This window comes from Carassius gibelio, chromosome A18, assembly GCF_023724105.1.
Source record: "Carassius gibelio isolate Cgi1373 ecotype wild population from Czech Republic chromosome A18, carGib1.2-hapl.c, whole genome shotgun sequence".
NCBI lineage: Eukaryota > Metazoa > Chordata > Actinopteri > Cypriniformes > Cyprinidae > Carassius > Carassius gibelio.
The window spans coordinates 25032086-25049767 of record NC_068388.1 but is presented as its reverse complement, the minus strand read 5'-3'; the positions used below and the strand labels follow the sequence as shown (position 1 = coordinate 25049767).

The 17682-nt window shown below is 39.4% G+C and overlaps 1 protein-coding gene across 1 annotated transcript; it reads right to left on the bottom strand.

The window, feature by feature from the left end:
- Positions 1-3083: 3083 nt before the first annotated feature.
- Positions 3084-10616, bottom strand: LOC127934692 (bone morphogenetic protein 2). Its single transcript, XM_052532224.1, has 3 exons — positions 10185-10616; positions 5666-5997; positions 3084-5286 (listed from the first exon to the last, which is right to left on the bottom strand). Exons 2-3 carry the CDS (start codon positions 5988-5990, stop codon positions 4337-4339), a joined length of 1275 nt encoding a protein of 424 aa, XP_052388184.1. The 5' UTR covers positions 5991-5997; positions 10185-10616; the 3' UTR covers positions 3084-4336.
- Positions 10617-17682: the final 7066 nt, after the last annotated feature.

Sequence of the window (17682 nt, the reverse complement as noted above, 5' to 3'; positions counted from 1 at the left end):
AGCATTAGCATCGCTGTTCTTTGTGAACTTTGAGTACCAATTTCACAATGGTTTTTGACTCTGCACTGTGGGAAGTCGTGGCCTAATGGTTAGAGGGTTGGACTCTCAATCGAAGGGTTGTGGGTTCTAGTCTCGGGCCGGCAGGAATTGTGGGTGGGGGGAGTGCATGTACAGTTCTCGGGCAACCCGGGCATCACTACCCAGGGGCCTGTTCTTCGTACGTCGCTTATTACATCCGAGATCAAATGACACATCCAAGATGATATCATCGTGCTAATCCTGATCCGGCTAATTGGGTTCTTCGAACACACCTGTTTTGTATGATTAGTATCGCTGGATTGAGTTATCTGAGATAATTGCGTGTTCATGTGTTGTCTTAAAAGGGGATATGTATCGATACTCGAAACCATCAGCAGTGCAGCGATTGGCTGGTGGCAAGACGGCAATGTAATGACGTCATATAATTTAAAATGACACCCGACGAAAAACTTGACAAATTTCTGGACTTTTATAAGGAAACAGCCAAGCATAAAAACTATATAAATGTTATAATAGATACATGAAACAGATAATAGATACATGTTTTTATTTTATTAGAATTTTTTTCATGATTCACAATTATTTAGATTAATAGTTGTGCAGTCTTTACATTTTTATTTCAATGTAGAAATTATCTATTTATTTCGTTTTATATTTGGACAGATTTGTTACGTGACAGCATTAATGAAAGTTTCTTAAGAGTCAATATCATGTTATCTGCATCTCCTGCACTCCATCAAGCCACTCTTATAATATCATCATCACTCAAAATAATGCACCACTCTATTATCTGTATAGCAATTGTGTAAGACTCCAATACAATTATGAAGTAATAATTTTATGACAAATAAATATTTCAGTGAGTAAAACTGGCTGTGTCTATAGTAGACTGTTATGGACTACACAACATTTTTATATTATTTTTAAATAATTTTTAAAATGATTATTATTTTAAATTACTGTCCCTGGATCAGTACGATACTCTTGTAATAAAGTAGCGGTGGTAGCAGACATATTTTGAGTATCAGTTCTGGTTGAAAAGAAGCGATCTAATCCTGTTTACATGAAATAAGCTGCTCCCGAGCAGGTTTAAGCTTACGGACCTGTTGCTATGACAGCAGCTCCGCGATGAGCTTCGAAGAACCAAATGATCCAAGATCACGCCAAATCGTCAACCTTCAAATCCAGCTAACTGAGTTAGCAACGTACGAAGAACGGGCCCCAGGATCTTATTATTGAATGATTTAATGACTGCTGTAACAATATTTGTGCTCGTTTTTGTCTTTTTCTGTCTTTAAACCTTTTCTGCTTTTTTTGTCCTTACAAGTACTTATCCTCCCATCGTCTTCACATGTAAAGCACAATGATAAGTATGTTCCTTTGTGAAATATTCACTTTTTGAAGATTCTCTGAAAAGTGATGATTAGTGAAACAACACAGGTCGCTTAATTTCATTAAACGGGTCATATGATGCTTTTTTAAAAGATCATTATCTTTTGTATTTGGTGTAATAGAATATGTCGAGATGATTTCATGTAAAAAAAAAAAAAAAAAAAAAATTAAAAATCTATGGGGGGGGGGGTTGTGGCCTAATGGTTAGAGAGTCGGACTCCCAATCGAAGGGTTGTGAGTTCAAGTCCCGGGCTGGCAGGAATTGTGGGTGGGGGTAGTGCATGCACAGTTCTCTCTCCACCTTCAATACCACGACTTAGATGCCCTTGAGCAAGGAATCGAACCCCCAACTGCTCCCCAGGCGCCGCAGCATAAATGGCTGCCCACTGCTCCGGGTGTGTGTTCACTGCTCTGTGTGTGTGCACTTCAGCAGAGTGAAGATTTCAAGCACAACTGTTTGAATACTCGCAGCTTCAGTCTCTTTGTCCTGGCTTATGCTGACTTACAGCCTGTGTTACAGCCTGTGGGTTCTATAAACATGAAAAGAAAGATCACACAGTCATAAAGGGCCAATTTTAAGGGGACTAATTGGGCGATTATAAATTGGTTGTCAAAATGTTTTAAGGTGGTGGAGATGAAAGACAAACAGGGTGTAGAGTCGCCTGTAGTTAGCAAGCATTAAATGCACCTACATTGATGAATGCCATAAAAGTTAATTCGCTTTTTTGAACATAACCTATGCTTTCCCTTAGGTCCTGTATGGGCCTCATTGTTGATTTATGATTGTGAGAATGTGCTATATGTAAATATGTCAAGGCCACTGCCTTTCAGTTCAAAGGTCAACCTGAGCCTCACACCTGGCAAGATAAGCTCTGTTTGTGATGGCAAACAGAGATATGGGAATGAGAAAGAAGGTCAAGGTCATAGGTCAAAGGTCATTTTCCCGTAAGTTTGTGGCTTTAATATTATTGTAATATGATGTTTAATGTAGTCCCTCACATACTCTTTTTGATGATGTGGAACTTTGAGATCTGTTGAAGAACAAAATATAGTTTGATTTGGACCTCTCTCTCTCTCTCTCTCTCTCTCTCTCTCTCTCTCTCTCACTCACACACACACACACACACACACCCACACACACACCCACACCCACACACACTATAAAAGGTAGATGTAACACTAATAAGCTATCTGTACTGTTATGTTCATTCTTTATCTTTTCAAACTAGCCTTGTCTCCAAAGGCTTAAGGAAGTGAGAATAATGAAGCTATTCACATTCACTATGAGATAAATGCACAGCAAGACCGCTGCCGAACAGGTCCAAGATCCTCAGAAAGATGAAAAACAGATGTTGAGAGAGAATCTATAATGAGAGCTAATAAACTTATTCAGACATTTTACAGCTATTTTCCTTTAAAAATGCACCTATTATTATTTATATTTTTACTTCTATCCTGAAATAACATAAACTTGCTTATCTTACTGGACTTAACTGGTTTAAGTTGCTCTAGCTGGTTTCCTAGTGCACAAAACCCTGTTAAACCAGGCTGATGAAAGCTTGTATTTATTTATAGCTAATTAACTACTCCGTAATCTTCCACATTTAAAAAGCAATTCTCAAAGGAAAAAAAAAAGTCAAAGATATAGATAATTAGAACTGCCTTATTAGTTTGCTGTTTATTATTACACATTTCACAATGGCTCCAGACAATGTCAGACATTCTCAAGGCTTTTAAACTGCACATAAAACATCACAATAAAATATCATCAGCTATTCATGACAGAACATTTTTTCTGAACCTGTTGTCTTTAAAGACAAACGGTTTGGTCAACACTTGTGTGATAACTACATGATGACAAAGATACAAAGTTATGTATAATACCACTTAGCAAGCTTGCACATATATGGCACATACCATAACATTTGGCACAATACTGTGGAATGTTTAGGCAATTTTCTTTGTTTCACAAAGCTTCTACTGTAATGAAAGAGCCCTCATAGTTCAGTCAATGCCAATTTAAAGCTGCCATGATTCAGTGCTGTGGCTTTACAAATAATAGATGAGTAACACCAGTTTTAACTGGCTTTAAATGGACCTATAAGGCGTTCTGGTACTTATATACCTGCGGTAGTTGTCAAGATTAAATATTCCATATTCTTTGCTATTTAAATAGATATATTGATGCATTCTTAAATTAGATTTACTTTACTACCACAGAAGTATTTGTATAGCAAGCTTTTCTTTGGACTGCACCGTACATAAAAATAACAGGTCACCATAAATAAAAGCACTAACACATTCAGACAATAACATCATAATTTCTTGGTGTCTTGATTTTTAAATAGCTCAAGGAGAAGAGCCCTGTTATCGATTATACGATTTGTCACAGTGCATACTTCGAAGTTTCTTTTGCAATCAGAGATGAGGAATTCATTTTTCCTATCATCTCCCCTTAGGTTTAAATCTGTCAAGCGGTGAATGCTCACTGAGAGTCCATGGTCACTTCTTGGTCCCTTTGAGTTGACTTGAATGACGATGATGTTTACGAGGGAAAGACGCACAAAACAGAAGCAGGACGGACACAACTAGAACATATTGTAGCTATTTGACACCTACAAGACAGAAAGATCGAGTCTACTACACAAGACTGACACGTCACGTTGGGACTGAGTGCTTCTAAGGGTTGTAGATCACGCAAATACTATGCTTCATTGGACAAAATAAGTCAAAGCTAGGTTCCAGAGGACTATGGGAAGGTGCACATGTGTTTGTATGACAGTTTTACCTTGCTTTCTTTGTCTATTTATGTTTCTTTCTGACTCACTTCTTACTTCCTGCTTGTAGTCCCTTTTTAGTCCTGATTTTCCAGTCCACCCTTCTTATTTATTCCATGAGTATTTTGCTATCGACAGCCGCAGCCCTCCACCACCATGTCTTGATAGTTTTTCAACACCACACGTTCTTCCTGGTCCAGGTAGAGGAGAGCAATGGAGCTAAGGGCAGTTGGGACACAGCAGGCCCGTGGCACAGCTCCATTTACGGAGTTGACCAGTGTCTGCACCATAGCATGACTAGATGAATTCATATGGTCAGCCAGTGGGAAGCGGCACTCTCCGAGGCAAAAGAAAGCAGCGTAACCAGATGGGGCCACGATCCATTTATTCCAGCCTACATCTTTGAAGTCCACATACAGTGGGTGTCGACGGCAGCGAGCGCGGGAGAGCCGTTTGAGCTTGGCAGCCCTCCCACCTTGTCGTTTCACTCGCCTTTCATTCCATCCCACCCGCCAACCTGCGTCAGAGCCCTGACCCCTATCACCGTTAGACCTGCCCCTGGTCCATCTTCCCCTGCCTCGTCTGCCAGGAGGGGGCTGCTTTTTGAGGGGCACAAAGGGCTCGCTGCGGCCATCGTGATTGTAAGTCACCAGCAAGGGCCTCTGCCTCGCCCAGCTGTGCTCATCTTGCCCAGTGGACCTGCGAACCCGCAGATGTCTTTCTTTGGAGAGACTGCTGTTATGATCAGCAATAATTTCCAGAATAAAAGACAGGCTCCCTGACTTCTCGGATAGATTCTGAAACACTTCTCCATCCAGGGGAAAGGTTTCCCAGAGTTCTGTGGTATTTCTATCTCTATTCAGCCGACGTGAATGGAGCAGTGTGGGCTTTGATGCAGGGTCACTGTTGGAAAGATAAAGGCTGACCATGTGAGAGTCTTCTTTTGATCCTTCATGCAGGAAACGCAGCTCTGCCGACACCACATTTTCTTCTGACGGAATGGAGGACAGATTGAAGCCAATGTGAATGCTGTCCCCTGTTGTTTTCTGCTCTTCTGGAACACTCAGGACTGCAGAATCTAGATGAGAAAAAAAAAGAGAGACAAAGTTCTTAAGCTTTAAAATACTTTATTTCCATCATGTTCAAACACTTACCCTCTGTGTAATGGCATAATTGTCTAACTAAATAATAATTGCTCAATAATTTGCTAGGAGCACTTATGAAAATAAGACTTGTCCTTCTTAACTTGTTCCAAGGTGTCTACGCTGACGCCAGGACTCGAGTGAAAAATATCAGAACTTTGAATCCATGGCTAGCGTTTTCTGTGGGCAAGCTGGCACCTAAGGCAGGTTAATTGAATTCCACATGTCTCTGTGCTGTATTTACTGTAAATTTAGCCTTTTATTATTGCCAAGGGAATCTGTATTCCTATGACCTAGTGCAATAGCTGCTCATACCTGTGTGGTGAAAGCATCGGACTGTGTTGGCTCCTTGCACATGCTGGGAGGGGTAGTTAAACTCTGGGTCTTCAATGAGATGGTACTGTTGAGTGTGAAATCGATACAGGTCTAGAAGATATTGGGGCACAAGTGCCCCTTTACTGGGGTTGGGGTGTGACTGTAGGCCTAGGCGGGTCAGCAGGAGGTTTTGAATGGTATGGGTCAAACTAGGTTCCAGAAGACTACCAAGGTTTCCGTCTGTCTGACTGGGACCCTCCTGTTGACCTGATGAGACATGAGGTAGCAGCAGGATGATCAGAACCAGTAGGCTAGCAGGGAACATGTTGGACCTGTGGAGGGAAAGGTAAAAAGAGGAGCCATTTTTAGACTTCTCAAGATATTTAAAAAAGTATGTTTTTCATTTATATTTTGGACCCCATTGAAAAACTGTCATACAGGTTTGGAATGGCACAGTGACAGAAATTGTATTTTTGGATGAACTATACCATTAATTGATGGCATTTATTCCAGTCAATTAATGAATACCTCACTTATAAGAAATAATGGTCAAAAATGTATTTCTTGTCCCAATATGTTTTGTAATTGAACATACTTTTAGATTTCGCCCTTTAACCATGTGTCATTGATTTACCTTATATGTTGGTAGATTTAGCGCTAATAGTCTGGTTTGTTGCATAGAGTGACAATAAACTATAGCTTTGTGTGGGTGCTTGAGCACCTGCCCCTTTTCCCCTTGATATTCCAGTATACTCCATGGCACTCCATGATGTTCACATCACCTCATTTTGGATACAAATAAAATGTCATGTCATGCATAGAATATCCTGACTCTTTGAATTTGAATCTAGATTTACAGTACATACACTGGCCAATGAAACCTCTATGTGAACACAGCTGCCCGAATAAAGTGCAGGGGATGAATTTAAACAATTCATACTTTGAACTATTATTTTACACCGTTTATACTTTGAGCACCTGCCCTCAAAGGCCTTCTCAAAGAGTAAGTAGTCAGAAATAGTACAACTTGGATTTGAAAAGCTTAATATAACATGTATAGCCTGAATTTGGACCCTGTCTACATCAAAATAGCAAAATTCTACCTGAAAAATTACATAAAAGGAAAGATTTTTACTCATCATTTAGACCCTCCAGCACTTAGAGCTCCTTTTTTTTCAGCAACCGCTATTTGTTGCAAGCTGTCATCCATTAGTGACGAAATCTTCTCAAAGCTTAAAGTATTTAACTATCCTTTGCATCGTCCCATCTCTAAGCCTTTACAAATATGTACTTTGGTGGAGTTTGTGAGAGGTGTTGTGAGAGGTGTAATTTGAAGAAACACTGTTAAAGAGTTTTTGTGACCTATCTCATAGTTAGCCTAAGGTGCTTGGTGGTCTCACACAGGCCAGGAACACTTACATCTGAGGCAAACTAAATGGTCTTTTGATGTAGAATCTGCTCATGTCATGACTTGCTGAGCAGAGTCTCCTTTGGGAGTCTTGGATTACCCTCAACTGCGGGTGTTAAACACTCTGCAAAAGAGGATGTATACCGTCCTCCCGCTGTCCTCTATTTCTCACACTTATTCACCAAACTCTGGCCAAATCCTCAGAGGACACACAGGATAAGACAGTCCCTCACGCCCACAGCATCTGGCAGTAAAGTAGATTAAGTGGCTTTTACCCATCCACTTGATTGTTCCACCTAATGGGAGCTCACAGAAGTGAATCTTCCAGTTGAAGCTATTCTCCTTGATGCCGCCTCTGTACTAATCCTCATTAGACTCCTTCGCTTCTGTCTTCCCTGCAGCCCATCCCCTCCATCAGCATGCATTTGGGATTCAGCACGTAATCACTTCATCTACAGGGAGAGTGGTAGTCAGACTCAGGGGGCGGAAAGAGGCGTTTATTAGACCCCAGAAAAGACTGCGAGAGGTGACCTCAGCAGAGGAAAGGTTGGCCAGACTCGTGCCATTACCAGAGCGACATGACCTGTCTACCTTGAAGTGGAGGGCAGGTTTTTTTGTTGTTGTTGCATTCACTTATCTCTTTCAACTTTCTTTCTACATTGTTTCCCTATTTTTATTCTTCTTATCAGCTCTCTTCCTGTAAAGCATGACTTCCAGAATTGATATATTGTTTCACAGTTTTAGGAAAAGCCAGTTCTCTTTCTATCCCGTTTCCCCCTTTCAGATTTACCCAGAAGTCAGCAGTGTAGGGCCGTAGGGGTCATGGTGCCTCTGCTTGTTGCTGATTTATCCTCCACCGCTGTCTTCGTTTCACATTTCACTCCGTACCCTGATCCCTCCACGCTCTTTTCCTGTTGTTCTTCCTTTCGTTCATTCCCTAGACTGCTTCTCCCCAGCATGCTCCCCCTCCCCATTTTGACATTTTGTTCTTGAAGGAACATTCTTAAACATAAATTTTTCAGATGCAAAATGAGTGTGAAATGAATCTTGAGTGGCCAAGGCACATGAGAAGTCACAAATGGTAGAGCTGTACCTCTGATTAGGTAGATATTGCAGATAGGCCACAGGGTGGATTTATTGGAGTATATTAGGTCAAAACTTTAATTTATCACAGCTGGACAATTAGGAGATAATGACAGCAGCCCAGACCTCAGATTATAAAATAACATTACACCCCAATATCATTCAGTGAAACAATCCTCTGTGACCATACACAGGCATAAACACACCCCACTGTTACAGATTGAAAAACACACTCCACACTTCTGTGCAGCTTGCCAAAGGTTCAGCTAAGAACAAACTAAAGTGGTCTCCAAGGATGTGTAGAGTAGACCAGACAAGACATTTCCTCCCAGAATCGTCCCATAACCCTCACATAACATTCTGTTATCAATTTGACTGATTTGGCAGTCCAGAAACCCTCAGACGGTGTTGTATTATTATATGGCTGAAGAATCTAAATGTATGATCTATTTTAGTTCACGCAACATTGTAACATTCTAAAAACGTATTTTTGTAAACTCTGAAAAGACACATCACATATCTCAATTTCCTTTTTATGTCAGATTGTGTTTCTATGATTGATCCAGTTAGTGAAGGTCTTTTTGTTTGCTGTACATTTTATCCCCCAAGTTAGAGCTTTGCGCGGGACAAATTTTTCAGTTCTGTTCCCGCACCTTCCTGCTCCCCGAGAAATGTATGTTATCTTGTCCCGCCTCCACCCACAACATTTATGTTTTGTCCCGATCCCTACCGCAAAAGCCCACATAAAAGTAGCCTTTAGATTTTTTTCTATGCATTCATGAATTTAACATGGAATAGTTGGTTCTGTGTCACCTAGCCACAACATCCCAGCCTAAATGCTCCGGATGAAATATTTATTATGAAAACATTTTCAACAGAAAAGCAAGGCTGCTGCGTGCATGGCATCTTGGTTCATTGTGATCTCACAAAGCTGTTATACTACAGTGAATATATGCACAGTGGATCTTGCATAATGTTTGAACCTCATGTGAAATAATGAGAGGATTTGTAAGCATGCAAATTTCAACACTGCACAGGAACACCGGCGTTTTGAGCGGTGAGTGGATTCTAACTTAAACACCTCTGATTGGCCATTGTGATCCAGAAATCAACAGATATGTCTGTGATTGGCTACATTGCTCAACACTGCAAACATGTGTTACAAATAGAAACTCTGCCTTTGCTTGCGCCTGTTAATCATTTTTATTTTATATTAGTTGTTCTTGATACATTTCTGCAATAGATGAATAGCAACGTATTTGTTTTTTGATATTTTATGTTAAGATATTTCTATTTTATGGGAGTCCTATAAATAATTTAATCCACTTGCATTCCGCACACACACTAGTCTCTACCCACCCAAACCTGAAGTGGTGCAAATTTCTACTCCAAGCCAAAAGCATATATTCAGCTATTTGTCAGTCCTGGACAGCAAGAATCTAGTCTCCACAGTCGCTCCTTCCCGTCTTTTACAGATTATTGACTGCTTTTTGCCTGTGGTGGAATCACTGACCTGCCTGTTTCACATGTTCTGAGGATGCATCTCCACTATGAATCTGTCATTGGGTTTGGTGAGTAATACGTGAGAATTTTTAGCATGGAGCAGCAATGGGTAGCTGTTTGCCGTTTGAGTGAGTTTAATCATACTTGAGTCATACACTGCAGAAAATAATTTTCTTAAGTATTGTACATATTGTCTAATGTCTAAACATCCTTAAACAAGGTCAGTTGACCAGTGAAGAGAAATTGTGTATGGTAAAACTTGTTTAAAGCAAATGTTCAAAATACGTTTATATGGTTTTTTGCTTTTATATTATACAAAGGAGTGAGAAAATTAACTTAATTCAGGATTTATTTTCACATTTTCTTACACAACTTTGCTTCTCAAAGTCGATTGCTCTTGATTAAATCAAGTTTAGATATTGCACTTGGAAATAGGACAAGCATTTATTTTGTCAAAGTCATGGTTCGCCCATGACCCAGGATATACTGATGCTTCAAGGTATTCTGCTGCGGTTTGATACTCACGTCCAGGTGAAGTGGGAGGTGTGCAGAGTCCATGGTTTGTCCTTGAGCTCCAGCGTTACAGACCCTCTCCTCTCATTTGCTCCTGAGGATGGAGTGGATGCCGTCTGCCTCTCCTGGGTTGGTGAATGTACCTCTGGAATAACGTGAGCCTCTCCAGATTGTCCTCAAGCACCACTCATCCTGTTGTGAGTAATGGAGAAGTGCGCTCTTAAAAACATCCACCAGCTTCCCTGTGGCTGACAGGACACTGCTGTTGTGCCAGGACCAAGTCGCAAAATAAAAGACCAGGAGAATTAAATGGAATAGAGAAGAAGAAATAGAAGTTTTTGCCGGCTAAATTCCCTCTGACTTTGTAGCTGACTTTCTCCCTTCCTCTCTCAATCTGTCTGTACTTCTCTTATGTGCTCTCCTCCCCTTTTTCCTCCCTTGCTCTCTCTCTCTTACCAGCTGGTAAACTCAGTTAAACTCTAATTGACTTTCCTGTCCATTTGGATCCTCCCTGATAGTGATGTCACCGGTTTCCCCTCCCTCCACCCACCCTCTCTAAATGTATGACACACACACAAACAAAGATAAGGTCAGGGCTGCTTTGGATACACAGTACAGGTCAGATCGCCATTTGCAACTTTACATTTGGGTCTAAATGTTTCTTTTGCAGGAAACAGGAAAAAAACGTGAAAGATAAAGTTGAGCACACAATGGGCGGCACAGCCAGTTGATCTGACATTATCAGAGCGACTGTTTATTCTGGAGGGAGTCATGAAGGTGAAAGAGAACTAATGATGATACAAGATTAATTCACTGTCACTGGTTCAAATGAACAGCCAGAGGGTGCCAGGAAAACACATCTATCACCAACAAGAGAGAGAGAAGATAATGAGCACAAAAAGTATCATAAAAAGCAAGAGACGAGAGCGGGAGCAAGGTGTGCTCGTCCTTCCGGTGGAGTGGACTGCATTGGTATGCATCTGGCAGGACAATGAGAAAATGTCTGTAACCTCACAAGCATTGTCTGACAGATTGGATTGCATCTGTTGAATCAGTTGAAACACCCCCGTCTCAACACACACACACACACACACACACACACACACAAATACAAATAGAGAAACCGGTTTCGCCCATGTAAGGACACTTACTTCCAGAATCTTCTGTGGCATAGGACTTACAATACAGATTTTACATACTCAGATTAAAAATCAGACATTGAAATATAGAATTTAGTGTTAGAAATATAGAGCTAGAAAGTGAGAAAGATTAGATTATTTTTTTAAATTTTTTGGGTGTGGGGGGTGGCTCCGTTTTAGAATTTTGAGTTTGGAGTATCATCTGAAAACTTGAATCTGAATATTTTTATGTATTATCATGTATAAAATTATAATAAACACAAGCAAAATATTTTAGCATTTTGTTTTAGCTATTTAAAGTGCACAGCCACAACAGTCTGTAAAAATATTAACATGTCAGTCGAAATTGGAAATTGTTTCATGCTCTCTGCTTCACGTGATTCAATGCACAATACATTGTAGGCAACACAAATTATATTTACTCCATTAAACCATTATTAACCATTATTTGGTGTAGTTTTCTTCTCGGTTTTCTAGATAATGGTATGTCACGCTACCGGTCTAACCTGTCCTTCCCTAATCCGACTAGTCCAACTACCAAATTAATTTGCCGTAAGATGTCATGAAATTTGATGCACAGTTTAGATATGAGAAGAGTTTTCTCCAAGAGTTGTTTCTGAATGCATTGTCTTGGCCTTATCAGAACAGACATGCAGCCCATTTTTAGTCATCGTGTTAGAACTGTTGTCTGAATGAAGGAGTTTGTCTAGATATAAAAAGGAAGGGAAAAAAGCCAGACTACTGTTGGCTGATAAAAATGAGGATCTTGCTGTAAACTTGCTCTCAGTTGATGTTCACAGTCACTGTTTGAAACGCTTCAGAGAGAGAGAGAGAGTTGGGAGAGTCTTCTGCAGTCCGACACGGGTGGGGCATCCTGAATTAAAACAGTTATTTATTGGCCCTGTGGTGTCCTTGTGCAGATCTGTGAGAATTCATTCACAAACTGTTCCTCTCTGTTGTGGCATGTGCTGTTTCTGGCTTGTGGACAATTACAGAAAACCGGATGCAATCCTCAAATGTCACTGGAAACATTTCTTCTTAATCCCTCGGGATGCTCTGTCGTTTGGCTGTCACCATCTGCTCACTCAATAAACTTGATCTATTATATCTATTTTATCACATGTATTTTCAGTTCTAGCATTAACTGGCACAATTTTCGCATTCCATAAATTACTCATCGTAGCCATATAGTGTAACCAGATGAGATTAACTGTTAAACTAATCAAAAATGTGTCACCCACCGCAACTACGGCCATGATATTATTTCATATTTCCTTCTCTTCTCATCTTACTATCCTCTTTTTCTCCTTTTCCCGGCAATCTGGTTTTGTTTTGCAGCTCTGTCCGTACTCACCCACCACACTTTAACCTCTGATGTGTGAGGAAATGAAATGTGGCCCCACTGGTAATGACATACTAAGAGGCGTTGAGGCTTTACATTGATGTAAACTGGCATCGTTTTAAAGTTAATTTGTTCAGGGACTGAATGTTATACTCAAGGTTCATTTATTTGTCACATACAAATTACTTACAGTTGATGTAGTTCAGTGAAATGCTTTTCCTTGGTGCCTCGTTTTGTAGTAATACTGTGTTATGTACAGTATTACTACCCTATATATATATAAATATATATATATATATATATATATAGAGAGAGAGAGAGAGAGAGAGAGAGAGAGAGAGAGAGAGAGAGAGAGAGAGACAATTAAATCAAAGTAGGCGGGGTTTATCATTCACAGATGCTGAACATGAATCCCAGCGTGACATTTCGTTTTATTGTTAAAGGAGTGTGAGGTAATAAGTAGCTAAATATTTAATATTTTACTAAGTGTTTTGAGAAAGAATAAAACTAATACTGGTTGAAAATGCACAAGCTGCTGCTGATCTGAGCAGTTTTCATTGAATGAACTCCATGTTTGATGCCAAAGTTACATATAATAATAATAAAATGTTACATATAAAAATAATGTCCAGAAATAAAACTCTTTGCATCGAGAACAAATGGAATTAAAAATGGTTTTTGCAAGTAAATAAAGCTAAATAATAATAATAATAATAATAATAATAATAATAATAATAATAATAATTTTAGCCATTCAATCAATAACATGGCCAGTAACTTCAGTAGATTTCAAGGACTGAATTTGCTAAATCAAATTAACTATAGACCGACGCATTTTTATTTGACATTAATGAGATTTGTTTTTACAGTTTAAATTGTTTTAAAGTATTAACAATAATTGACAATGTTAAAAAATATAAAAACTTGTTAATATGTCAAAATTGTGTTCCTGTAGCTCAACTGGTAGAGCATTGCGTTAACAAGCGCAAGGTTGTGGGTTTGAATCCCAGGGAACACCTGATTGTAGAAAATCGATATCCTGAATGCACAAAGTCGCTTTGGATAAAAGGGTCTGCTAAATACATTAATTTAATATTTATGTAAATTTTATTTGTACATATGTAAATGAAGCTGGATATTCACTATTTGTCTACCCCTCACACACAAGCTCACACTGTAAACACATATTCTTATCTCAACAGCCTCTACTAATCTGATCATCACTCTCACCACTCAAATAAACCTGCTCATTTCATCATGCCACATCGCTAAGAAAACACTCCAGCTACTGTTAAACTGTTTGACTGCTTATCATTCTGATAAGAACTCCCATCTCGAGTCTTTTCTTCTGTTAAAGCGACACGAGCTGTCATTCAAACACTCAAAGTGATGATGCAATCTAAAAACGCTGTTACGCTTGTTGATTGTATGACCTCTACTTCACATTGTTGGGTGTTTGAACGCGTGGCATGCGGCTGCTGGAGTCTCAGATGTCAGTCTGCGCTCATAAATGATAGAAAGCAGCGCTCTCGTCCTGCAATTAGCTCGAATCTAGCCCTCTGTTTATCACCGGCGGAGGCAGGAGGCGCATAAAGCATCGGCCAGCCCCCAGGGGTGAGGGTTGAGGGGGGTCGGAAAATGAAACGAGAGGCTTTCAGAAGAAGAGGAAGATTAGAACTAACAGGAAGTGCGCTCTCCTCTGCTCATGTAAACGTGTCTGGGTGCCTGGACGTCTCAAATAAATAAATCGGCCTTGTGGGAGACGTCCGTAGCAGCAGTGGAATTTTTCCTCCGAGAAAGAAAAAGCAGCACGACACACGCATACACACACAAACCCTGGAGAATCCAAACAGGAACACCTGCGATTCCCACATCCATGATCCGTCTCCATGAGGACCATCCGTCCTGTGTGTAAACAGTTTACAGTAGACAACATGAGTGAATCTATCCATATATTCACATTTGTAGACTTTCTATGCTGGAAAATCAGGTTTTAGTGCATTAATGTAGTGTAGAATGTGCAACTGTGGCTCATCCAATCAGAATTTAGTGTTGAACTAATTATAATGTAAGTAACACAACAGTATCAGTTAGTGCGCGGTGGGTTATGGATTATTCCTTAGAAACTTCAGACTCGTACTGAAAACAGCAAATCATCGCTCTCTCTTTTGTCCTCATGGGTGGCCTCTGGATTTAACGCACACGTCCAGAATCTGCCATTCGATATCAGAGAGATATACATCGCTCTCTAAACACAAACACAAAGTCCAGCAGAAAGCTAGAAATAAAAAACACTAAAAATCATTGAATTCTTCTCGGAGACTGTGTCTACGCAGGTATGCCAAAGACACGATGGAATATAAAACACCGTTCCAGTCTCAGATCTTTGATCGCAAATCCAATATATCAGCTTGTGAAAACGTCCTTCAAAACATCTCAAGTCAGGGAGATAATGTTTCACCCACAGATGTCGGGGTTAAACACGAACAAGTGAGATAAAAATGACGAAAGGCGGATCGAGTGAAAAACAGCAGGTCGTTATTCATAGACGGCGCGGGACAGACGGTCCCACGGTGCTGGACGTGTTATTTATATCTGTTGCAGAGGCAAGGCCGTGATCCCGGCCATCAGAGGAAAGAGCCTGCAGGTGCTCAGATGCACATTAACACACCTCCACAGGTCACTCACAGAGACCACCCTCCCAAAACAGCTGTCTGTATGAGAGTCTAGCAGAGTTTAGTCTTGCGTCACATCTGGCCGTGGTAAACAACAGGACAAACTCATTATGTGTCAAAAGAAGACAAAGGGTGTTGAGTAACTTTATTATTTTGTCTTCCATTCAACTTGGAAAAGTCCTTGCATCATTTAAGGGTTTATTTTATGATAACTATATATTATCCCACTTAAAATTACTTCTATTATGGCACTTGTAAATTAGTTAAAAGCTTACGCTGAGAAAAGCAGTACATTGCAACAAAGACAAACACTTCAGTATTACAACATTACAGTTTTTCTCATTCTCTTTGGCTAATATTTTTCTTAAGTGCAATTGCCTTAACTAAGATGATTTTTTTTTTTTATTTATTTATGATAAATCATAACTCCATTGTATGTTCTCAAATGTGTTTATAATGTAATATTAGATAAATGTAAATGTTTATATAATGTAAGGTCATGTTTTTTTGTTTTGTCTAACTTTGGAAAGTCAGTGCAGTAGTTCACAGAAAAACACTATGCACATTTGTTTATGTGCAGTACATTTGTTTTTAACAGAAAACATTCCATGTCAGAAAATTATAGAATATACATGTATTTCTTACAGATTTTCAGAAGTGAATGGAACATTTTGCATGTGGCAGCTCACAGGAAGTTTTATGCAATCTCAGTTTTAATCAGCAAGCCATTTGCATTTAGTTATTGTGCAAATTATAGATAATTCTGCTCATTCTTTTGCACACAGGAAAGTAACTATTCAGAGGTCTGAACTCATTGTTTAGAGAGAAAAAAAATATATAATTTAAGTATTGAGATAAGGCCAGTGATAAAAGCTAATTCATATATTAGTATTGTTCGTTTTTATTTATTTATTATAATTTTTTATGGATTAGTTGCAGTCATATGTGTGTTTTCTCTCATATAGCCTTTTGTATCTCTTATAGCTTCCATTTATTTTCTGTCTTCGGGGTTATTATTCATAACTAAAATGAAAACAAACATACATAAATACACACATACAATAAAAATATGAAAAAAAAAAAATGTTTACTGAAAGAATATATATATATATATATTTATATATATATATATATATATATATATATATATATATATATATATATATATATATTTATTTATTTATTTATTTATTTTATTTTTTTTTACTTACATTTTCAGCTAGTTGCCAAAGCACATTTTTCATTTGGTTAAACCTGATGTACTAGAAAATAACTAAGAATTTAATTAATATGCATAAAACCTGTCGAATTTGCAAAACTAGGTGCTAAAATAAACACAGCCAACATGTGCGCATCATTCCTCCATCAAAGTCTAGGGTTCATCGAAGTCTGAGTGTGGTTACGTGTGTATGTGTATCTGTATACGTCTTCTGTGTCTTATCTAGAGCCGGTGTTTATTCAGATCTAGATCAGTAAATACACTGGCCGAGAGCGACGTGCCCCTGGGACCCTACCAGTCCATCCTCCACCTCTCTATCTCATCTCATCTCTCATCCCACCCGGATCGCCTCCAGCCCCTAATCATGAATCCTGCCACCCTTCCTCTCCTCCGTTTGACAGTACTGAACAGACAATGTCAGGACGGCCCTGCTTAATTTGGGCAAAAGACGGAAGCGGAGGCGTCCCGCTGTGACTCTGGCCTGATGATGACTCACCCGCTTTGGCTGATGAAGGTTGGTGACCCCAATTTGTGAGAGGGAGGAGAGATGGGCGTCATGTCGACGTCAGCGGCTCGACGAATGGCTGGATGTCCTTGTCCTGACGGATCCATAAATCAAGTGCTGGAGAAAAAGATGTCAGGGGAAGTGGAAAGGAGAGAGAAGAAGAAGTGTGTAGGGAATGAATAGGCAATTTATTAAAAAAAGAAGAGATACGATAGCAATTGAACCTAATGTCCAGTTACACAAATGCTCATAGAATGGTTTCAAACATCTCTGTCAAGACTTCCTTAACCCATGTGCTGTGCTGAACGTTTGGTGTTATCAGTTATAAAATGGCTGTGATTTTGAAATGTTCTTGCAAATCTCTCAGTTTGCTAGATTATCACTGAATATTGGACTCAAACTCGTCCTCTTTCAATCAGCACAGGTTTTGAATTTCATTTTGGAGCGGACTGATCACAGGCCTCATCGAGCTGAGCTCATGCACCTCAGTTTTTAAATGGAAAAAGCATTTGTGGATAACTTTGTCAGTCTTCACAAAAAAAACCTGAGGTTCATGAACTCCGATCAGTGAGGCCTACGACCAGTTAGTTCCAAAAACAAATACAAAACCTTTGGAGTTTCGGTGAGTAT